The sequence below is a fragment of the Plecotus auritus genome, assembly GCF_963455305.1.
Source record: "Plecotus auritus genome assembly, chromosome: 11".
Lineage (NCBI taxonomy): Eukaryota > Metazoa > Chordata > Mammalia > Chiroptera > Vespertilionidae > Plecotus > Plecotus auritus.
This window is the reverse complement of record NC_137777.1, coordinates 29,498,419-29,522,446: the sequence shown is the minus strand read 5'-3', so window position 1 is coordinate 29,522,446 and position 24,028 is coordinate 29,498,419. Positions and strand designations below refer to the sequence as shown.

General features: G+C 38.1%; 1 protein-coding gene across 4 annotated transcripts in view; it reads right to left on the bottom strand.

The window, feature by feature from the left end:
• Positions 1-589: 589 nt before the first annotated feature.
• TBC1D31 (TBC1 domain family member 31) overlaps positions 590-24,028 on the bottom strand; it is a 46,016-nt gene continuing 22,577 nt past the window's right edge. For 2 of the 4 annotated variants that reach the window (XM_080646450.1, XM_080646449.1), the window contains 16 exons: positions 22,824-23,024; positions 21,486-21,662; positions 19,268-19,347; positions 19,042-19,188; positions 18,422-18,555; positions 16,344-16,477; positions 15,849-16,028; positions 14,505-14,737; positions 14,077-14,229; positions 12,713-12,848; positions 12,021-12,113; positions 9,259-9,399; positions 7,830-8,024; positions 5,197-5,335; positions 3,759-3,854; positions 590-936 (listed from right to left, as the gene is read on the bottom strand). In XM_080646450.1, the coding sequence (XP_080502576.1) occupies positions 803-936; positions 3,759-3,854; positions 5,197-5,335; positions 7,830-8,024; positions 9,259-9,399; positions 12,021-12,113; positions 12,713-12,848; positions 14,077-14,229; positions 14,505-14,737; positions 15,849-16,028; positions 16,344-16,477; positions 18,422-18,555; positions 19,042-19,188; positions 19,268-19,347; positions 21,486-21,662; positions 22,824-23,024 (2,373 nt within the window). In that variant the 3' untranslated portion in view covers positions 590-802. The remainder of the gene's footprint in view (positions 937-3,758; positions 3,855-5,196; positions 5,336-7,829; positions 8,025-9,258; positions 9,400-12,020; positions 12,114-12,712; positions 12,849-14,076; positions 14,230-14,504; positions 14,738-15,848; positions 16,029-16,343; positions 16,478-18,421; positions 18,556-19,041; positions 19,189-19,267; positions 19,348-21,485; positions 21,663-22,823; positions 23,025-24,028) is intronic. The other 2 variants (XM_080646447.1, XM_080646448.1) reach the window with 2 other exon arrangements.

Here is a 24,028-nt window from a genome sequence, read left to right as displayed (position 1 = left end):
AGGTGTAGAGATGGTTCCTGCTCTTTGTCTCGGTTTAGCTTTAAAATCAACCCTCATCACTAAAGTTACGGAGGTTTATGCTGGTTCTTACAACCTCAAAGAGCCTAACACAAGTTTTAGTATTTGTGGAGAGTGGCTACAGCGTTTGGACAGGTACAATCTGCACTGCTCCAGAGAACAGGCCTTAGTGAGAGACAGGTTTTCAATAGTTCAAGCCTGGGACTAATGACAGGGCACAATCCTCCTGTGGCAAAGCCACGTGTAAGTCCCAGCACAATTATAGCCAAAGGCTATAGTTGTAAGCTTGAACCTATGGTCTGAACCTGCAGTCCCACGTGGCTGAGTGATATGGGGTGCGGGAGATGCAGCAAGTAAAGCTTGATCAGGTGCATGTAATTGAGTCGATTCGAAACCCACGACAATGTTGTAACCACGCCCTTACTTTGGAATCTGGCTATAAAATAAAGACTCAGCTTATAGGCTATGGTGCTGTTGCTAGCTCTCCATCAGTAGAAACCCCACTTTCTCCTCTTGTCTGTCTTTTCTCAGTCCTTCACTGCCCCCTCTCAGGCTCACCGAATCTGGCTGTGCTGGTGCGGCACAAATATCTTCAAAAATTTTTATTGTGAGAAGTACCAGAAGCCATTTACAAGCCAAAAAGCATAAGAATTAAATAGAAGACATAATTTTTCTACACACAATTTTCTATACAAAAGGTTGATCTTTACAGGAATTTAAATCTAAAAATCAGTGTCACTGATTGCAAAATAGGTATTTCTTTGACTCTTTCAAGGTGACCAGTCTATGTGGCCAAAAGATGAGGTGTTTGACATCTGCTACGAGCCTGCGCGGTGAGTCTCTGGCGAAGGTTTCTCACTCTCCCCAGAAGATCCCGTTCCATGGTGTCCCACTGTGTTTTTCTTTGGTTTAAAGAAACTTGAAAACAAAATTTAAAATTAACAGTTTAATTTTCTGATAGCAATGAGACAGCATTTATTTTAAAGGTAAACATGTTGTAAAAATCTGTAATGAAATAAATAATAAAAACCAAGTTTGTTAAATAAAAGCCTGACATACTACCTGGTCCTATGTGGTTCCATTCACAAGCTAAATGTATATTTGTTGAATTGATGAATGCTACCGGACAATTTATCCACTTTTGGTTATTAAGCATTTTTTTCTAATTTGGAAATACAACCTTTTAAATTGGGAACAAAGTCTGTCCAAAGAAAATTTGATTTCTTTGTAACAACAGTAAGTTTCCTCACTAGGATGCTTAATGTAATAAAAGGCATTCCAAGTTGCCCAAATTAATATTGTACACACCATGAGCACTTCCCAATGATGAAATAGAAATAAAATGCTTTTAATAGTGGCTAACACAGGGAGAGTCCAGAATCAAGATTAAAATATTACAATGGGTCCAAGTGTCAATCATACTGAGTTAGAGGGGCTAGTAATACTAGAATTTGAAAAATACTGTGGAGAGCGGCTACAGTGTTTGGGCAGGTTCAAGCCTTGGACTGATGAGAGGGCACAGTCCTCTCGTGGCCACGTGCAAGTCCCAGCTTGGAGGGCAGAGCCCTCCCAGCACAATTATAGCCAACAGCTGTAGTTGTAAGCTTGAACTTATGGTCCGAACACGTGGCCCCACGTGCCTAAGTGATATAGGCTGCAAGTAAACAAAGCTTGATCAGGTGCATGTAACTGAGTAGATTCGAAACCGAGAATGTTGTAAACATTTTGACCATGCCCTTACTTTGCCTCGTAGCATCTGCTATAAAATAAAGACACGGATTGTGGGCGCTGTCTCTCAAGAGAAGCAGTGTCCCACCGAGACCCAGCTTTCATTCTCATCTGTCTTTTCTAAGCCTTTCACCACCCCCACTCAGGGTCCCCCTTGGCCGTGCCGGCGCAGCACAAAATATCTTAAAAATACACTTCTCTGAAACTCAGTTACAGCTTCAATTTCTGAAACTATTTTTTTTCTTCAAGCAATATAACTTTTATGCTTCATTTTGCTGCCAAGTAACCAAACTTATCAAATGTCTCCAAGTCAATTTTTGAATTTAGAATTATCTCGTTAGAAAGTCCTGACATGTCAGAAGAGACAAGAGTTGAGAATCTCTTTTGACTTACATATGACTTTTGGTTTAATTCCTGTTCTAACACAGAACTTATAGGTGACATAAGAGTATGAGTTAGCAAAAATGTTTACACAATGCTGGATTCTCATGACTTGTTATTAGGTGTATTTCTTATAAAGCTGGTTTTAGTGGACAATGTATAAAATTTTGTTCTTAAAAAACAGGAGTGGGAAATGTCTGGTTCGAGGGCCGTATAAGGCCCTCGAAATCATTTGGTCTAATCCTGCCAAGGCATTAGGGGTGAGTTTATTAAATGTTTGACCAAATATAGCAGGCTAATATTTAAGTTGATAATTTTGCATGGCCAGCGAATGATGTTATAAATATCCAAATGGCCCCAGGCAAAAAAAAAAAAAAAGGTTCCCCACCCCTGTTCTAAAAGAACTCAAAAGCCCTAACCAGTTTGGCTCGGTGGATAGAGCGTCGGCCTGTGGCCTGAAAGGTCCCAGGTTCAATTCTGGTCAAGGGCATGTACCTTGATTGCAGGCACATACCCAGTAGGGAGTGTGCAGGAGGCAGCTGATCGGTGTTTCTCTCATTGATGTTTCTAACTCTCTATCCCTCTCCCTTCCTCTCTGTAAAAAAATCAATAAAATACATTTTTAAAAACCTTGTAAAATTCTGCTTCATTTATATGATAGTTTTATTGAAAAGGTCAGTTTAAATAAAGTCTAACAGTTTCCTGTCCCCTCCCTCCCCTCCTTTTAAAAACTAGGACACAGAGAACAGACTGACAGCTGAGGTGGGGTGGAGGTGCTGGATGAAATAGGTGAAGTGATTAAGCAAAAAAACAGACACAGACAAAATAGCCTGGTGATTACCAGAGGAAGGTGGGGTGAAGGGAGGTAGAAGGGGGTATAGGGGGAATAAATGGTGACCAGACTATGGAGTGTTGAACACACAATATAAAATACAGATGATGTATTACAGAATTGTACACTTGAAACCCATTTAATAAAATGTAACCCAATAAATTCAATACAAATATATAAAAAAATCAAGCAAACAAAAAATCAAGTACTTTGGAAATGTTTAGTTCCTTTATGGGCTAGTGCTGTGACTATATTTCCCTAAGATGTTTCCATCCCACCCCTTCCAAAAATGAACAAAACCTCCAGTGAATCAAGTCAGGGATCAAACGTCACCTGATCAGCATGAAGCCCTAGCCTCCGGCCAATAAGTGCTGTCCTGGTGGCAGGGCCCACAGCAAACACGTTTTCAATGGTTGTTGGAAGCCCAGCTCAGAACAGAAGAAAATCCAAATGCGTAATAACTGAAAATGAATGCTGAGGTTTTCCCTTCACAAGGATGTAAAACAGTCACGAATATCATTGATTTAGTTAGCGACAGACTTCGATTGTTTCAGGTGGTGCTGGTGCCAAAGAACTGGAGAAGCCTTAATGATGTTGGCCGACTTCCTTTACTTGGGTTTTGGGCTGATCCCGTTGTTTCCCCAGATGGAGATTTGAGAATTTTGCTACCTCCATTTTAAGATTTCCATTCCCAATGCCCTGGGAAAATGGCATCAACATGCCATAAATGTAATTTAAGTCACAATCTTGCTTAAATACTATTACATTTAAAATAACGGAAGAAATCTTATCAACTTACTCCGTGTTGAGGAATCCATTTCAGAAATGTCATTTAATTGTGAGGTTCTAGGCAAGCGGCTTGAGGCACCCCGCTCATTTTGGCATCTGGGCACTACTGTTACAAAAGTGAGGAGACAAGAGGATGCTTGGGAGTGAGTAGGAAGCCTTTATTAATTCCAAGCGGTCCCTAGTTCACCAAAATCGTCGAGGAGAAAAGCCCCTTTTCTGTTCTGAGAAGAATGCTGGCAAGAAGGGGACACCATTCAAAGGGCCAGGAAGTGCAGTTAGAATTAAGAGCTGAGCAGAAGTTTTGGTAAAGTACTCTTAAACACCTTTAACCCAAACAAAAAGCCTGCAAACAACTCAAATGTGGCTATTAGGACAGAGATGCCAACATTTACTGGAATGGATTGTGAAATATAATCAGCAGGCTTTACCCGAGAACTGTGAGCTATCACTGCTGGCTTTACCCAGGCAGGGCCTAATCACAACATACACAGGAATCGGAACAACCAATAGGCAAGTTTTACCTGAAACTTTCTTAGGTAGTAAGCAGAGCAGTGTCCACCCCTAGCTGGTACCCCTCTCCACTTTTAATCACTCCCTTCATTTCAGAAGTTACACTCACTCTCCAGCTGTGCTCTACAGTTCCCTACCTCGTACAGCTGTACAGCCAACAAGACACCCAAGTCTTTTGACTTTTCATTCTAACGTCACTTATGACTGCCCCTCCCTTTCTGCTCCAATCCCTGGGGTTGCCTCCATGAGTCAGGCCCAGAATGTGTGGGTCACACTCATTAAGGTGCCTGCTTTTAGCTGCTCTCAAGAGCTTTAGCTAACAGTTTTAACTCAGGTTTCACTCAATGAGTCATTAAGATAATCTGACTAATTACCAAATGGCTAATTTGAACTGGTGTGGGGGATGGAATGAGAGTCATCTTCAACATTTGAGGGCTGTCATGTGGCAGAGGTGGGAAAAGCTATCTGCATTGCTCCAGAGAACAGGCCTTAATGAGAGAATTGGAAAAAACAACAAAAACACACACAATAAGAAAAGCAGAGTCAATGTTACATAAGGGAAAAACTTTTAGGTGAGATCTGCATAAAATGGAATAAAGCACATATTCTTACTAAAATAAACTAGAACTGGCACTTTGTAAACATGAAGGGGATGCCATGGGCCATAGAACCATGAAAGAAAATAGAATTCCACAAGATGGCTGAGAAAATGTTTCTTTATTGAAGCTGTTTCTTTGAAGCCCCACTGCCTAAGCCTACTCCTTGTGACCAAAAAAATGGTGACTAGGGTAACCAGGTAGGGATTACCTTTTAGCTGGGCAATAATTTGAATAACAGTGCCAAAATACACCTCAAGGATTTATCCACAATAACAGAACATATCATTTAAATGAATCTGTAACACCATGGAGAGAGAGAAAGGCATTCACAGTACTTACCCTTGTTATGTATATGTTCAGCATGTTCCAAAGCATCATCTAGCTCCTTCTCTAGAAACCACTTTCTAGATGCATCTGAAAGAGCAGAAGCTTTCTTTTCTGATTTCAGCTGAAAGTCTTTTTCTTCAGCTTCCTTCCACTAAATATAAATAAGGGGGGTGCGGAGAATCACATGAACATTGTGGGAATGCACGCTCCTGCAGTGGAAGAAGCCCCTCTGTTCCCTCTGTTCTACTTCCCTTTGCACTGCCCAGGCAGGAGGCCTTGTCTGGAGTTCGGGTAAGTGGGTGCCGGCCTTGGCCAGGGCAGCTGAGGAACCTGGAAAGCTGAGGCCCTTCTGATGTCACTCAGTACCAGGTGCACAAACAGGTCCCAACTGTCACTGAGCTAACAATGCATTTCAACACATTTCAAATCCCAAGTCTTATAAAGTTAAGTTTTAGTTTTTTAAACTAATGACAACTGTTTCATTTAGTTTGAATGCTATACCTTAATAATAAAGTCTATAAAATTCAGAGGATAATTTTTTTTTACTTTCAGTTTCATTGAGAAATAACCGGCATATATCACTGTGTAAGCAAGCCATACAGCGTGATGGTGTGATTTACGTATATGGTGAAGTGATTACAACAGGTTCAGCTAAATCCATCTTCTTATATAGATACAACAAAGAGAAAAGAAAAAAGGAAAAAAATGTTTTTCTTCTGACGCGAACTTTTAGGATTCACTCTCTTAACTTTCCTATCTATCATACAGCAGCTGCTAGCCATGGTCGTCATGTTGTGGAGAATAAATTCTTTGCCCAGCTCTGGTATACTTAATGACTACAGGGAAGTCAAGTAATCACTATTAGCCCCTATTTCCTTCTTCCTAAAGTGAGAAAACAATAATCTTACAATGAGCTTAAAGGGTAAATAACAATCAATTTGAAAAACTATATAACTCCCAATGTTCTAGCAATGCTACAGGTTTTACATGCAAACTTTTAAAATACATATATATTTTTTTATTTTAGAGAGGAAGGGAGAGGAAGAGAGAGGGATAGAAACATCAATGATGAGAGAGAATCATTGATTAGCGGCCTCCTACACAACCCCCACTGGAGTTAGAGCCTGCAACCTGGGCATGTGCCCTGACCAGAATTGAACCATGATCTGGTTCATAGGTCAACACTCAACCTCTGAGCCACCTCGGCCAGGCTATATACAAACTTTTTATATGCCAAATGTCTTCTATAGGAATGCTAATGAATTAAATATGCGTTAAATAACAAAAACTTTGAAGAATCATTAGGGCCAGGGAGGACCATAGAGATCCATCCCTTTCATGTCACTAATGAGGAGACTGAGATTGAGTAATCCTCCAAGACACAGTAGTCAAGCTAGAATACCCAGGACACTGGACACAAAGGCAGATCTCTGCATACCACGAAAAGCTAGGATTCTCTGTGTACTCTTAAATGCACCATTTTACCCACACGAGAGTAACACCTAATTTTACAGTCTAGCCCCAGTGCCAGCAATCTTTACCTTGCAATGTGGGCTTTCTTCACCACTTTTCTGAGAAGAACCTCAGTGATTTGGGCATCACTCCTACCCCTTCCCATCCATGAATTAAAGGGTTATACTTCTGGGGTTGGGTAGGAGGAAGATGAGTCTGGAATCGTGACTTGAAGGAAATATATTATGGAAAGCTTTCAGAATAAAACTATGATCTAGCAGCAGAAAGAAGAATGAATGAAAGCCAATTATCTAGTTCTTGATCTCTCCCTGGCTCTTCAGTGTCCTTAGGGGAGGCCATTGTGTCTGCTACATCCATAGAGCACAGGTCCCCCGAGTTGTTCAGGGAGGATCAACCAAAACATATATACTCTTAAGTAAGCTCCTCAAAACCCATTCTCTGGTTCTTCTTTGGGAATAGAATTCTAATTCTATTTGGGATGATAATGCTCCCTGCTAAAAAGACTTCATTTCCAATATCCTTTGCAGCCAAATGTGGCTAGAAATGTATATGGGAATTCTGGAAAGGAGTTCTGGGAGATGGAGCCTCTTGCACTTCTGTCCTACCTTCTTCTTGCTGAATGGAATGTGTATGGGAGGCTGAAACCCATCATCTTGGATGGTAAGTTCACCTTGACAATGAGAGACACACACCAGGAAGTAGTGTAGAAAGGCTGGAGGAGGTAGTGTCCCCATGACCTTGGAGTCGGGATACAACACGGGACTGCCTACCTCCACACTTCTTTCACGTGAAAAAGAAAAACTTCTATCTTGTTTATCATCACTATTATTTTGGTCTTTGTTACTAGCAACTACATGTAATTCTTAACTCTTCAAAATCCTCTTCATTGTAAGTATAAAGAATTAGGTAAAGTAGTAATATTATGCAATCTGCCAGGACAAGTCCCACAAGCTGAGAAGCTGAGACACACTAATGTAAATGAGGAAGATGCTTAGTCAGTGTTAGGTAGCAACCATCAATATGGGACTTCTCTGAGCAATACCTATTAAACTTAGATCATCTTTAAGATATTTTCCGACAAAAAAATTACGTGGCTTGATGTTTTTGTCATTTGGTTATGTAATATTCCAAATTTTAAATAATTAATAACAAGATTATAACATTAGTCTTACCTTTTTAGCTTCATTCCACATCATTGCATTCAATACTTCTATTTCTTTCCTTCTGTTTTCCCGAAGGAGTTTGGCCATTTCCCGGTAAGATTCATTTCGTTGTTGATCGTCCCATCTTTGTTTCTGTAAAGCCTGAATTTGCCAGTCAGTATTTAGACAGGCTTGTTCAGCTTTTGCCAAGTTTTCTTCAATTAACTAAGAAAAAAATTGTACATTTCAGAAATAAGGTCAGACTATATATAATTATGGCATATCTACTTAATGTATCCAGGGCAGCTGCTTGTAAACCTGGGTGCATATTCAATCACCTCTGGGTGTTTAAAACAAACTGATGTCCAGGACCCACCACAAATCAACTAAATCAGTCTCTGGGGTGGCTGGACATTGGGCCTTTTAGAAAGTTCTTCAGCCCAGCAGTAGTGGCTCAGTTAGTGTGCCGAAAGGTTGCCAGTTTGATTCCTGGTCAGGCACATACCCGGGCTGTGAGTTCAATGCCTGGTCGTTTATAGAAGGCAACCTATCGATGTTTTTCTCTCTCTCTGCCTTCTTCTATCCAAGTATGTCCTTGGGAGCAGAGGGGGAGATCTTTAGGCAATTAGAATATACAGCTAAGGTCGAAAACTTCTAGGCTAAGGGATAGGTGGGATTAAACAATTTCCATGTTTCAACCCTTTGCAAATGAGTTAGGAGAGCCCATTCTTACAGACTGGACAAAAATCTTTAAGGAAAAAGATGGTAGGAATATTGTAGGGTTATTAGCCATGAACTGTTGCAGTACAGAAGGTAAAAAACTCCTACACTATTCTTGGCTTTTGCCAGGCCCTGCCACAGACCAACTTAGCATTCTGTTTAAGGGAAAATAGAAAACATTCTTTTGTGAGGGTCTCAAATTCTATTTCAATTCATTTAAGCCAGAATTTCTCCACAAGAAATTTTATAAGTTTGGGAAATTTTCTTAAAGAGTCACAATGTACTATATCCTCAAATTTGGCATGAAAAACAATATGACAGAATTTCTAGTACTAATTTGTCACCTCCCATTTTACTGAATAATAGTTATTAATATTTTAGAGAATATACTTTGAAACTCTGGCTTACATGTCAGGAAGAGACCTGATATTTTGTAACAAAAATCTACTCAGGGACAATTTCTGAGACCATAACACAGGATACTACAATTTATAAATTTATTTCCTTTATATTTTTTTCTAAGTCTTAAAATTCTCAGAGTACAAAAGACACATGTATATGGCTGTCAAAGAAATATCTGCAAATAAAATAATGTGAGATTCTAGAAACTATGCTAACTGAAGCAAAGACATAAATTAACTCAACTTTCACAGAGTTCAATTTTGAATTCTTTCTTTTACAATGATGGGGGATGGAAAATTCCCCCTTTATGTATACACTAAATTGAACACATTTTTACCTTTTGGGCTTTTTGGTTCTGTGTTTGATCTGCTTCTATCAGTCTATGAAACGAGCGTTCTTCAAGATCCACTTTTCGTCTATAGGCATCTATATCTTCTCTCATTTCTTTTGCAACAGTTTCTTGATTTCTAGTAAGATTCTGTTTAAAAAACCATTTGTTAAAAAAAAAATCAATCTATAATAATAAAAGCGTAATATGCAAATCGACTGGGCAAAGCCGGGCTGCAGCCCGGGATCGAGGCAGCCACTGCGGCTGCAAGGGGGCTGCGAGGGAGGGATCGAGGCAGCCACTGTGGTGCAAGGGGGCTGTGAGGGAGGGATCGAGGCAGCCACTGCGGCTGCAAGGGGGCTGTGAGGGAGGGATCGAGGCAGCCACTGCGGCTGCAAGGGGGCTGCGAGGGAGGGATCGAGGCAGCCACCGTGGCTGCGAAGGCCTACTCTTGCACAAATTTTGTGCATCAGGTCTCTAGTCTATAATAATGCTAGAATACAAAAATGACCTTTTTTCCAGATTTCTAATATGCACACAAATAAAAACTGTAGTCATCTAATTTTCAAAGTAAAAAACAAACATCAGTGACATCAGTGAAAATTGAAGAGTAAGGAGCTCTGAAAATTCTCTCATCCACAGAAGCACTAAGAACCGTGGCAAAACCAACTTTTTCAAAACTCTGGAAATTAACTGAAGGCCCACAGCAATCTGGGGAGCACTTATTCATGGCTGAATCTTGGTGAGAACAGCAAGCATTATGGCATCTTTAACTTTAATTATTCCTATGTCCACCCCAATCCTAAGCTCTACATTAGCCTAGAAAACCAGCAGCCTGACAGCCAATGGAGGGGGCAAATGGAGTTGGAGCTCCTTCAAACTCCCATCCCCAGAGAACTGTCATCATCTGACCTGTCAATGGTTCTGAAAGACCCCACTCCCAAGGCTGTCTTTACTAGCATTTGACCTGACGCAGAACTCAACTACTTTGAACAGCCCTTTTCCTGGGGACATTTGCTAAAAACAGCGGAAACTGTTGCATGTATTGGCTGCCTGAGGCAATGGATCCCAGTTAGGGTAAACAGGCTAACCAAAAAGCTTTACAGGGAAAGGTGGGGAACTGATGTCCACAGGGGGCCTTGAAAAGCTCTGATAGATCCTGGGACTCTAGAAGGCCATGTGCAAGTGCAAGGCTGTGCACATGCCAAGGACTATATGAATGCTCAGACCTGAGAAGGTCCTAAGCTGTCAACTCTGGTGAACCGAGGTTTTGCACAACCAGAAAGTGAAATCGAAGACAGAGTTGTAAACTATGAAAGTGTTCAAGGAGTCACCAACATGATGTACACAGAGTCCCTTGGCAAAGACTAGAGGCTTACTGGTTCAAAGCATCTAAGGAAATACCTGTCCAATCACTAAGCTACCCAAGGAGGGACTGAAGGGGCTACATATGACAAAGACTGGAGACTTTATAGAATTAATTCAGAAAAGTCACTAAGCAAAGAAACTCTGGGAGGGAAGAAAATATGATTTGCCACATTTTATTATTTAAAATATCTGGGTTTCACACAAAAAAATTATATGACATATTAAAAACAAAAAATATGGCCCTACGTATTTTGAACAGACATTAACCACATGATTGCCAAAGAAGATTAATAATGGATAGTAAACATATGAAAAAGATGCTGACATCATTAGTCATAAGGGAAATGAAAATCAAAACCACAATAATATCATTTCACACCTACTAGTATGGCTATAATCAAAAGGACAGACAGCAACAATTGTTCATAAGAATGGGGAGAAATTGGGACTCTATACTTCTAGGTATCTATCTAAGAGAATTGAAAATGTATGTCCAAACAAAAAGTTGTATGTGAATGTTCTTAGCAGCACTACTCATCATACTGAAAAAGTGAAAACAACCCAAATATCCACCAACTGATGAATGAATAAACAAAATGTGATCTATCATACGGAATATTTATTATTCAGCCATAAAAATAATAAAGTGCTGACTCAAGCTACAACATGACTGAACCTTGAAAACATTATACTACCTGAAAGAAACTTATCCTTATTGATCACAAAAGATCACAAATTATAAGATTTCATTTATATGAAATGTCCAGAATAGGTAAGTACAGAGACAGAAAGTAAATTAGTGGTTGCCAGGGCAGGGAAACAGGAGTGAGTGTGAATGGGTACAGGTGTTGGGGGTGGGGGTGGGATAGTAAACAGTATTCAAGAAGATTTAAGTTGAAAAAGCAAAATACCAATTGTTCGTAGCAAATAACCTCACTTATCCTTATTGATGATATTTAGCAGTTATTTTCTAACAGTTTTTTCTACTTTTCTAACTCTCTATTTGCAGCATAATTACCATATAATTAGTTTAAAATAAAAATTTTTTAAATTTTATGCAGAGAAGATATATGTATGAAGAAGTTTATTGCCAAAAATTCTAAACCACTTAAACTACAAACAGCAGAAAAACAGTTTAAGTTATGGCTCATTAATAGCCACTACAAATGATAACTGCAAAGATATGCAGCATTTAGGAAAAGAATTTGATTAAGGGAAAAAGAAAAACAACAAACTGTATATTCAGACATTTTTGCTACCTTACAATCCTAGATGACACTGTTTTTCTTAAAAAAAAAACAACAAAAAAATAAAATGAACATTAAAAAACCATGAAAAATACAGTCTAAAAAAGAGTTTGCATGAATCCTGTTTTTCTTATATTGGAAATAGCTGATTTATACCTTCTCATAAAGTCTTTTTTGTGATTCAAGTTCCAGATGTCTCATTTCTAGGTCTTTGGCTGTGGTAGCAATTTCTTGATCTCTCATATTTACCTACGTTCAAAGAAAACCACAAACTGTGAATACCAAAAAGAATTTACAAAATAATTTTTGTTTAATAGACTTGGTAATCTTTTAATCTGAACAACCCACTACAAGTGTTTAAAATAATAGGTATTGGGTTTTTGAAACCGGAGTAATTGATATTATATTAACATTCACTGTGGAATCTATGAATAATGTCGGAGTTAAAGTTAAGCCTAATTTTCTAAAAAAGAAAGCACAATTATCATATGCTTATTTACCAGACTGGGAGAACAGATGACAGTTCTTACCATATTACATTAGCCAATATTACAAGTTAGTAAAACTTGAGCAATTTAAATTTGCAATGGATAAAAATATAGAATGTTTAATCACCAAAGACACTGGTCAACCTGACTAATTTTCCTGGCATTTCTAAAATATTTAACCATGATGAAATATATGAAAGAGAATGAGAATAGTTGAGGAAAAAAGTCAATTAAGTTAGAGGGGTTATTTAGCATTCATTGTGAACTCCAGAGGTAATATTTAACTTAAAGGTGTTCATTACATTTAAATGAGACTAAATGAAGAGGATGCAAGAGTACTAAGAGTAATAAATAATAAACCTTTCTCTCAATTTCATCATCCAGTCTTCTTAGTTCCATTTCCCGCTGATCTTGCTGAAGCTTCAGCAAGCGCCTTCTTGCGGCATCTTGTAAGTGCATTTCCTGTATTTTCAGCTCCCTTTTCACAGCAGCTAGTCTTAAATACAATATGCGGGGGCGGGGGGGGGTTGCAACATAGGGTTACAGTTGTTCACATGGAAAGTCATACAGGTTATATCAAGAGGAACAAGTAAAAACATTTCCCAATATAGATTTAGATGGAAAAATATTACATTTCACAACAATGAAGGGCCTGCCACCTACTTAGGTCCACTTCCCTAATTTCACTGGTGCCACTGCATCCAGCTTTGTTTACAGTATATCAGTGAAAGATGCCCAGTTACAAGTCTGCACTCATGGACATGACAAGTGTTCACATGACAAGTCTCCTTCTCATATGTACATGTTCTTCTTAAGCTTTACTACTCAGATCCTCTCAATGCAAGTGATATCCTCTATCTCAAGGAAGAATGCCCAAAAATGCTCCAATGTTACCAAAGATTATACTTATTCTCTTAGAACTTTAGGAGAAGGCTAATAGCTTAGCTCAGTAGCTCCTTTTAACCACATTAGAAATCTGTTTCAGCCCTAACCGGTTTGGTTCAGTGGATAGAACACTGGCCTGCAAACTCGAGGGTCCCAGTTCAATTCTGGTCAAGGGCATGTACCTTGGTTGCGGACACATCCCCAGTAGAGGGTGTGCAGGAGGCAGCTGATGGATGTTTCTCTCTCATCAATGTTTCTAACTCTCTATCCCTCTCCCTTCCTCTCTGTAAAAAAATCAACAAAATATATTAAAAAAAAAATCTGTTTCATAAAGTCATACCCAAGAAAAAGGATCATCTTAATTTCAACATTTTACCTTTAAGCATTTAATACTTCTTCCCCTATCTTCAAAGTATGAAATGCATGATGAGATAATCATTGTATGTTTCAATTTGCAGGTCACGCAGATATATTTAAAACATAATTTTTAAAATTATGCTCCACCAAAGGAAATTTATCCAGCACAGTAATACAGAGCATTTCTACCCATTGTAGGATAATGTTTCTAACAATGTCCTCCCAGGCACATAGATCTTGTATTATTCTGAATAATCAGTGCAGTTATATCATACTCAGGATGGCTTTAGAATTACACTTGACTCTATTACATTTGAAAAGTGGTATATATACAGATTTCTTTTTATTAACTTAAATATTTGCTTACTGGAAATACCACAGTGGGTAATGCCACATACAGTGCTGTTCCTATAATGAAAAATGAAAAAAAAATTATTCAACTAACTTGTATGTCCAGATTTTTTCAAGCTGATAAAACATACCTCTGTCTTTGTTGTATCATCTTCTCCTCCTCTTGAAGGAGCATTTCTCTCCTTGCTTCTTCAGCTTTATGAAGCAGTTCTTGTTTTTGGCACCAAGCTTCATCTTCAGCTCTTTGTTGGTCCACTTCAGCTTGCATATTCTTAACCGTCTGCCTTAAGTAGGTAATATTTATTATTATATGAAAATGCGAACAAGAAAACTTAAGTCCAAGAACAACCAAAACACAAAATGTATAACTGATAATACTAGTATATAATTGTTTTACTTCTATATGTAAGAATTAAATATCTTTAGAGATATTTCCAGCCTTCAAATGCTAATTTTACACAAATACATAATCATGTACATGTATTTTTCATAAAAACTTTTCTTGTTTACATTTATAATAGATTTTGTTTCTATCGAAGAACAACTTTTCCATGATTACCTCTCTCTTAAGTACTCCAATTCATCATTCCTTATTCTTTCCCGTTCCTGTGTCTGATAGTCCACAATGAACTTGGGATACTGGTTAAAGACTGGATACTGTCCTTTTGTCAGTGCCACAAAACCACTGAGCATATGCTCTGGATGAATGTCAGCAGGTGTGGTATCCATGAGACAATAAACTTCTCTAATTACAACACTTATGTCCAGGTTATTCCGATGATGAAAAAAGTACTGTAAGAAAAATTTGTGTTTAAATCGAGATTTACCTAACAAAGCATTTACAGGTAGAATTAAAATGGGAGTTTAAAAATGTAACTGTGACTTTATCATGAAGAGGATTTCTTTTTTCAAATTCACTGAAGCTTTCCTTAATCCAAGTTCTAAAATGAAGATCCAATTTTACATTTTCAAAATGTAAAAAAATTTCACCACCACATTATACACTTTCAAAATAACACTTTAAAATTTTAACTCAAAATGAAGGCTTCTTAAATAATAGAAGAATACTTCAATAATGGAACAAATGCTTCTACTTCGATTTTATTCCTTCAAAATGCAAAATAAATAAATTGGGAGGAAATTAGCTTTTGAAAATAAATTAGCTTGACTTTTTTAAAAATCTGAAAAATTTTCACTTTATCTTGTTCTGCTGGCAGATCCGAATTCATACAGGGTGGAGCAAAAGTAGGTTTATAGTTGTTCATGTGGAAAATACAATAATTAATAACAATACAAGAGTAAACTCCATGTTTCACAAAGTCACCCTGTACACCCTGCTCCCCTACCCCCCCACATATACATATATATCTTATGAGCATAAAGTAAAAATAAAGTTTAATTTGACAGGGATCACAAAATAAGAAACAAAAAACAACAAAGCCCCATTTAATTCAGCCTACCGAAAGAACCTCTCCTTTTCAAAAGCATCTCACTGCTTTCTGTCAGTCACTCTCTTGCCAAGCCTCAAAATTCTCAGTTACCATTCAGCACATGTAATAAGCATTCAGATTAGCACAGACCAGATGGGTCACTGTGATAAAATCACATACAGAATAAACCCAATTGTTAAATATCCTTTATACAGGCAAAAAAGCACAAAACTCCCATATTACCATGATTCTTTTCTGAAGCTAAGATGTTAAGACTAACAGTCTGCTGCAATTGCCTGCTGAATTGTCTACAAACTATGAAAGAACATGGCTGTGGTATAGCTTGCTCTCCACTATATTCCTACCCCTTCATACCAGGACCTGACATACAATAGGTACTCAATAACTAAACGGGTTTTTCAATGGAAAGAAATGAAATTTGAGAACTGCTACCTAAGAACAAGGATATTTACCTCAAAATCATCTTTACGATCACAGTTGAGCAAAGGAGCTCTAGAACATATGTTGTAGGCTACAACAGTCATCAGCAGGAATGAAGGATGGTTGGAAAAGACATTATCAAATAATTTTAGCCACTCCTCTCTTGTCAGTACTTCTGAGAACACAGTTTCAAGAAGAGGCCATGCATATAGCTAAAATGAATAAGAAAAAATGTATTAGTTTCCTAGGGAAAAGTCATAATGTCATTGCTAATAATGCCTTATGTTTGGTTTAGTTATTAAAATTATTACATTTAAAACATAAGTAAAGAACTACCTTAATTTGGACACTTCTTTATAGACTTTCAGGAAAGCAGTTTAAATGAGGAAAGAGAATGAAATACTGTTAAAAATACAATACTATGTTTTTTATTATACTCTCTCAAGAAAATACTGTTTTATTTGTGATAGAACTAATGCTAGTTTCCAAAATAAGTTCTGCTATTATAAGAACCTGACACTTCGTACCTGGGAAGTTACATCACGATCCATGAAGTGCTGCAGCAGCTCCTTGTCGTGAAATGCCAGGACGTTTTCTATCATACTAAGAATATTGATAGGAGGGTTAGGAAAATACTCAAACCAGTGTTGACACCAATTAGCTACGAAGAAAAAAACAGGAAACTTATCTTTACCTTTCTATATTATCAAAGAACTTAGCAATTTTTAAATGTATCATGTCCTCTGCATGCCCGTTAATAATAAAGAAAAAAACATAACTCTTTAAATTCTATAACAATAGATTTAAAAATTCCATCATGTTACCATAATATTTTAGGTTAACAGAAATTTGCCAATTTCTTCAGAGCAGTCAGTGAGAAACAAACAAAAAATTAAAACTTCCCAAAGCATTCCTGGTCCCAGCTGCAAGGCACTTTCTTATTGATTTGTTTCTAATAGATTTTATTTCATTTTTTATTTATTGAATTTATTGGGGTGACATTGGTTAATAAAATTACATAGGTTTCAGATGTAGAATTCTATAATACATCATCTGTATATTGTATTGTGTGTTCACACCCCAAGTCAAGTCTCCTTCCATCATCATTAGTCCCCCCTTTATCCTCTTCTACCTCCCACACCTCCTTGATTTGTTTCTTTTCCTTTTAAAATAAAACTCTTAGTGTTACTGGCAGGGCAAACTAGTACAACCCTTTTGGGTAATCAATTACAAAATTCATATTTTATGACATAATAATATCAATTATTGAAATCTACCCAATAGAAATTATTATAGATATTTGCATGTGAATATAATTATAACATTGTTAACTTATAATAAGTAAAAATTAGAAACAAGCTAAATGTCCAACAATAGATTAAATTAGTACATGCAAACTATGAAATACTACAGTAAATAAAATGGTTATAAAATTTATAAAAATAAGGAAAATGTATACAACACATTAAATAAAAGCAGTATAATTTTAAAAAACAGCCTAAAAGTGTGAAAAAATTAGGAAAACCCCCAGAAGCATAGCAGTTGAGGGATAGATAAATTACAGTGTGCCTAAAGATGAAATACGTTATGCAGGCAATAAACTATGTTCTTCAAGAATATATAGTGATTTGGGGGAAATGCTCTTATAAGAAATTCACTTATATATTATCAGAGATTATCTTGGGGGAAAAGGAATATTGGTAGATTTTCTTTTCTTTTGTATATTTTCCTATATTTTCTTCAATGATGAGTGAAAACTTACCAAAGCAAATACAATGTCATAAAATGAACAAAAAACAATGTAAAGAGAAATAATCACAATATGTACACCTGGATCTTTTCAGAATTTTATTGTTATAATTAACTTCTCCCTTCTGTGTATAAGAAAAACACTAAGTAATTTAAAAATACATTTAAGATTAGTTATGTTTGTTAAAACAAACTATAATTTGAGTCCAGTTAACCAATTGTTCAACTGATCTGATCAACCAACATGAAAACAATGACTCACTTGTCAGTGTAGAGGACGACAAAAGCAGTCAACACAACGACTGGGAATACAGGCTACAGGCTCTGCCTGCCTGGTCCAATCCTTGTTCTGCCATCAACCTAACCTTGGGAACTTAAGCTCTCTGTGCCTCAATTTCCTTATCTACAGAAAGGGGACAGTAACACCACCTACCTCATAGATTGTTGTAAGGATTAAATGAGTTAATAGAGACAAAACACTGAGATGGTACCTGGCACACATAGTTCTCAAATGTCAGCTATGGATGATGAGAAGGAGGTAGCAGCCAGTACTTGCCACAACCGGCACTGTGTGCTAAATGCTTTGCATACTTACTACGTCTATGAATAGTAAGTGACTTTTAGTAGGAAACCCATTTGCTTCCTTCTTACCAACAATTAGCTATAACGGTATATTCTAAAATACAACTATCCAAGTATTCTTGTAAATGAGAGGTTTATGTGTAAATGGCTGTACTATTTTATGCTCTATATCTGCTTGTTTCACACTAGATTTGTTAAATGTTGCAAAGGTGCAAAGACATCAGGAAAATGTACAAGAATTCAATCTTGGTTTCATTAATGCTTATTTACTTACTTATGAGCGTAGCAACAACTTCAAAACAGATGAGTTGGTTGTTCTGGAATAATTTCACAAATGGAAATGCCAGGAGTGGAAGATACGGGGTATCACTAAAGATGGCAGACCAGTGTGCCAATGCAGATAGGGTTCTGTGAATAAAATAAGGAAATAAAGACCAGAAAACAGATTATTATTAAAATTTATTTGAATAGACAATACAGTCACATAATAACAAATTTGATACAGAAGGTATATTTGCTGAAAATTCTCTCTCCCTATTGTCTAGCTCACATCCACTGTTACCATCATCAAAACTTCTTTCAATGTGCGAGTTCCTCAGTCTCTCATCTTTTATGACCTTGACATTTTGAGGAATACCAGACAGTTATTTCATAGATTGTCCCTCAACTTGGGGGACAATCTCATGATTAGACAGAGGTTATACATTTTTGGCAAGAATACCACAAAAGCAATGTGTAATATAGTGATGGGCTTTATCACTGGCAATTTTAAACTTGCGTGCTTGGTTAAGGTAGTGTCTGCTGAGTTTCTCTACTATAAAATTACCATTTTCCCATTTGTATATGATAAACATTTTGGAGGAGATTCACATTGCTGCAATATACTGAACATACCTCTGTAATATTCTGAGTAGTTTCCTACTTTTGATGGGATATTTCCTCTGAAGGTTGAGAAATGCCATGTGAACACCTTTATCTATCAAGCTACTAAATGCAGTATGATTTTCAGGCAACTGTAGCAGAGAGCGCCAGATGAACATTCTGAAATGAAAATGTAATTTTTTACCAAGAAAAATCTGGGGGGTAAAACCGATTTAACATGAAAGCATTTCAATTTTACCTGTATTTTGTTGGATATTCACCATAGCCTTTTAATAAGATTTGTAAACGTTTTTTATTTAATCCATCTGACAATTCATTCTATAAAGAAAAAATATCGGTAAATAACATAAGCATAAAACTGAAAAGGTAAACTAGCCCACAGTGGCTTTACAACACAAGACATGGTAAGAAATATTTTTATGTCATTGGACTCTCTCTCTCTCTCTCTCTCTCTAACACACACACACACACACACACCACGGTAACAGATCATCTCAAACAAAGCAAAAAGACAAATTGATACATCGTTTTATAGAATAACTAGAGGCCCGGTGCACGAAATTTGTGCATGGGGGGAGGGGGTATGTGTCCCTCAGCCCAGCCTGCACCCTCTCCAATCTGGGATCCCTCTCACAATCCAGGACTGCTGGCTCCCAACCGCTCGCCTGCCTGCCTGCCTGATTGCCCCTTACCACTTCCCTGCCAACCTGATCAATGCCTAACTGCTCCCCTTCTGGCCCGGTTGCCCCCAACTTCCCCCCCCTTGCTGGCCTGGTCACCCCCAACTGCCCTCCCCTACAGGCCTGGGTCTCCGCCAACTGTCCTCCCCTGCAGGCCTGGTCACCCCCAACTGCCCTCTGCTGGCCTGTTCACCCCTAACTTCCCTCCCTTGCTGGCCTGGTTGCCCCTAACTGCCCTCCCCTGCAGGCCTGGTCCCCCCCCAACTGCCCCCCTCTGCAGGCCTTGTTCCCCCCAACTGCCCTCCCCTGCAGGCCTGGTCACCCCCAACTGCCCTCCTCTGCTGGCCTGGTCACCCCTAACTGCCCTCCCCAGCAGGCCTGGTCACCCCCAACTGCCCTCCCCTGCTGGCCTGGTCACCCCTAACTGCCCTCCCCTGCTGGCCTGATCGCCCACAACTATCCTCCCCTGCTGGCCATCTTGTGGCGGCCATCTTGTGTGTTGGAGTGATGGTCAATTTGCATATTACCTCTTTATTATATAGGATTTGGCTATTACTATCAAAATTTTTATGCACCCACTCCAACTTTAAAATATCTACTTCTACAGATACATTTGTGCAAATGTTCAAAGATAATTGTACAAGGATATTCACTGCATCACAGATTGTGTTAACAGAAAACTGACAATACAACCTAAGTGCCAGCCAGCAGAGTACTAGTTAGATAAATTAAAGTACATCCATAATGCAGTACTATGCAAATATTTTTTAAACATTGTAGCACTATATGTACTAATATAAACATTCAATCTGTTAAGTGATAAAAGCAAGTTATAGAGCAGTGCTGTAAAGAAACTTAAAAATAATATATGCAGATATACATATGTTTATATATGCACAGAAAACTTCAGAAAGGACGTCAACAACTATCAATAACAGTAGCTTCTGGTGAGTGAGACGAAGAGGGAGCTAGGGAACAGGGAGGAAGAAAGTGCGCTTTTAGTTTTCCCTTTATAACCTTCTGTACCATCACTGTCTAAAAGATAACGCAAGTCACAAATGTCATCTAAAACTTTCTAGGAACCACAGTAGAAAAGTAAAAAGAAGCAGGTAAAATTAAGTTTAATAATATATATTATTTAACTGAATATAATAAAAATGTTATAATTTCAACATATAATCAGCATTAAGTTATTAATTATTAAGATATGCTACATTCTTTTGTTCACACTAAGTTTTCAATACCTGATGTGTGTTTCACATGTACAGTATATCTCAGCGCACTAGCCATGTCTCAAGTACTCGTCAGCCACAAGTGGCTAGGACCGTGGTCGGCAAACTGTGGCTCGCGAGCCACATGTGGCTCTTTGGCCCCTTGAGTGTGGCTCTTCCACAAAATACCATGGCCTGGGCGAGTCTATTTTGAAGAAGTGGCATTAGAAGAAGTTTAAGTTTAAAAAATTTGGCTCTCAAAAGAAATTTCAATCGTTGTACTGTTGATATTTGGCTCTGTTGACTAATGAGTTTGCCGACCACTGGGCTAGGTAGGATATTTGATGGTGCAATTCTATACGGTTTGACTTTTACAAAAGCAGAAGCATGTGTTAATTTTATATTAAAATTTTTTAAGCATATTATAATTTTAGTTATACAACTTTCTTCTCTTCATATTATTTTATTTTACTTCCTAAGAGAGGGAAGAGTGATGATGGCCTAGAAAGCATGGGCCTTGTCTACAGCAGTCACGACAAACAGAAGTTTAATCATATGTTCTTACCTCTTTATTTTCAAAATGGCCAGTCAGGTCTTGCTTTAATATTCTGGTCTGTATTTTGTGTTCCTTTGATTGTGCTGGCCGCTGTACTCTCCCTGATGTTACTTTCATCTTAAGATCACCAGAAGTCAGTTTACGTCTAGGCAAATCTTCGATCACTTTCACTAAAGGAGGAGGTGGCTAAAGAGGGAAAAAAATCTAGTAGCTCTCCTTGGAAAATTGACCTGTTAACATACGATTTACAAAATTTGTTTTGATCAATTTAATAATGAGCCTTAATATAGATAATTATTTTTCAGACAAAAAGTGTAAGATATCCAAGAATGTTTCCTTGTTGATTAACAAATCAAAGCAAATTTCTGCCAAATTTCTTTGAAGGATACACATGAAGACATATGATTAACAACAACACGTAGAATTTAATTATTCCATGAAAGCTGGCCTTAAATCACAGACTACAATCCACGTTTTGCATTCTGTGATAAGGTTAGTAGCATGGTGATCATTTGCAGTAGGAAGGCAGTTAGACATTGGCCTCTACAATGCTGAGAAAAGCCCCCTAATGTTCTTTGGGCGCAAGTGAATTTTCTCTGAGGGAAACTGATGGGCAGCGGCAGGCAGTGAGGGCTCTGAGTTTTGGTATATCTGCTTAAATTACTGTTATTCAAGAGCAGTTAATGAAGACCAATGCAAGGGTGGCTAACATGGATAGAGGATAGGCAGCACACATACACGTATTTCAAACTTAAGAAATTAATGACTTAGTATTGACCAGATTTAGGAAATAAAGGCATAGGAACAGTCACAGTGCTCCAAGGTTTGTAGAAGGAAGAGTGAGGCAGAAACAGAGACTGGAACCAAAGGCCTCTTTTGGGGAGCAGGTTATGTGGGGCACCTTGCATGGGGCAGGGACACCAGACTGATGCCCTTGAGAAAGGCAGATATTTAAGAATGGAGGATAAGTGAGAGATCAAGTCTGGAGATACGGCTTTGGGAGTACAATATATCTAGAAAAATGGGTAAGGTCCAAGGAAGTTAGAAGGTTGTAGCATAAAGATTTTATTTTTGATGATACATGTAAGTTATTTTTAAAAATTGATGTTATTGCTCGGCCGGTGTAGCTCAGTGGTTGAGCATCACCCCAGGAACCAAGAGGTAACTGGTTTCATTCACGGTCCGGGCACATGCCTGCGTTGCAGGCTCAATCCCCAGTAGGGGGTGTGCAGGAGGCAGCCAATCGATGAAGTTTTTCTCTCATTGCTGTTTCTATCTCTCTATCCCTCTCTCTTCCTCTCTCTCTCAAAATCATATTAAAAATATTGATATTACTTGATAACGTACCTTATTTATTTCTTGTGTTAAAGCTTGAACTGAATATATGTTCAGACTTCCATTTTCCATAACACATGCAATGTACCGTCCATGTGGGCTAATTACTGATGAGCTGATTCCTTCGTCCAGGCTCCCAATTTCAAAGAGAAGTTTACAAGTCTGTATATTGATGAATCTCATAATACCATCTTGACTTAGCACTCCAAGAGCCTAACAGTAGAGAGAAACCAAGTCAAGTCAAATGTCTGAAAGCCAAACTATACACATATGTATGTATGTGTGCGTACTTATATATGTATTTTTTTTTTTTTTTTGAGAAGAGGACAGATATTCGCAGAGGACCATTATATATTTTTCAAATCCCTAATTCTGGCTTGTGGAGATTTGCCTATTCAGGTCCAGAGAAGCCTGGCTTTCCTCAGAACAAGCCAGAGCCCACCCTGGGGAACTATATAGAAAGGTCACCTCCAAATCCTCCCTTCCCACAGGCAGGCATGAGATCGCCACTAATCCCTACAAAGGGAACACAGAAGATGAGATAGTTCTTCACTTTGGTCTCCACACTGGCTGTGGGAAGTGAGGCGGGTGGAACCTGTGTATTCCTTCACTGTCCCCACAGTTTGATCAAAGCTAACATCCATCCTGCTGCTCCCACACGCCTGGGACTCTCAGTGAGGCTCCCCAGGTCTACGTGCTTTCAGCTGCTATAACTAACATTTGGGGAACGTAGAAAGTTTCTGAGTTGAAAGAATAGTGGAGAGGTAAGAGGAAAGCTAGTCTTTTAAGGGTAAGTAAAATTATAACTTCTATTTTGCAAAATTGAAAACATACTAGAAATGAGTAAGCAACTATGGAAGACCACAGTGTGGAGGTAGTTTGAAGGGGACACTCTAAAAAGCATGTCCTCTGTTGGTCAGGTTGTAGGAAACCCCCTCATTCACAGCTGATGCAACCTCTCCAGTGGGCACCTATCACATTTACAGAGCACATACACCTGATGCCACTATTTCAATTCTGGGATTTTGTCCTACAGACAGGCTGTGTGGATGTTGCGTGCAAAAAGGTATTCAGTGAAGTATTATTTGTAAAAAAAAAAAGAACTAAAAAATAAGGTGAAGTGCCCACTAATAAGACTGGTTAAAAAATTGTGGAACACTATAAAATATGAAGTTCTGCAGTGACATAGAATTATCTTCAAGGTAAATTAAGTGAAG